The 519-nt window shown below is 64.7% G+C and overlaps 1 protein-coding gene across 1 annotated transcript in view; it reads left to right on the top strand.

Moving 5' to 3' along the window:
- LOC104277422 (peptidyl-prolyl cis-trans isomerase FKBP10-like) overlaps positions 1 to 517 on the top strand; it is a gene marked incomplete at both ends in the record, with an annotated part of 743 nt that extends 226 nt beyond the window's left edge. Inside the window, 2 exons of the mRNA XM_009874049.1 lie at positions 177 to 322; positions 433 to 517. Coding sequence (XP_009872351.1) covers positions 177 to 322; positions 433 to 517 — 231 coding nt within the window. The remainder of the gene's footprint in view (positions 1 to 176; positions 323 to 432) is intronic.
- Positions 518 to 519: the final 2 nt, after the last annotated feature.

Genomic DNA, 519 nt, shown 5'->3' on the forward strand with positions numbered 1-519 from the left:
CCGGGACCGGGTGGACACTGGCCCAGGCAGGACACAGAAGTCCTGATGCTGCATCCCTGCACCCCAGCACGGCCAGTGCAGCGATGTGACCCTCAAACCAGCTCCTGCATGGTCCCGCTTGGGGCGGGGGAGCTGGTGTGAGCTCAGAGCCATCCCCCCTCATCCCTCTCCACCAGCTACAGCAAGGACAGCACCTACGACACCTACGTGGGCACGGGCTGGCTGATCAAGGGCATGGACCAGGGGCTGCTGGGCATGTGTGCCGGGGAGAAGAGGAGCATCATCATCCCCCCGTTCCTGGCCTATGGGGAGAAGGGCTACGGTGAGTTGGGCATCACCCTGTCACACCCAGCCCCTTCCCTCCCAGCTCTGCACAGAGCCCCCATGGCACATCAGGACCCTTACCTGGGCTGACACGTGTCCCCTCCCCAGGGACCGTGATCCCACCGCAGGCGTCGCTGGTGTTCAGCGTGCTGCTGGTGGACTTCCACAATCCCAAGGACGGCGTCTTCCTGGAGC

This window comes from Apaloderma vittatum, unplaced genomic scaffold, assembly GCF_000703405.1.
Source record: "Apaloderma vittatum isolate BGI_N311 unplaced genomic scaffold, ASM70340v1 scaffold30697, whole genome shotgun sequence".
Lineage (NCBI taxonomy): Eukaryota > Metazoa > Chordata > Aves > Trogoniformes > Trogonidae > Apaloderma > Apaloderma vittatum.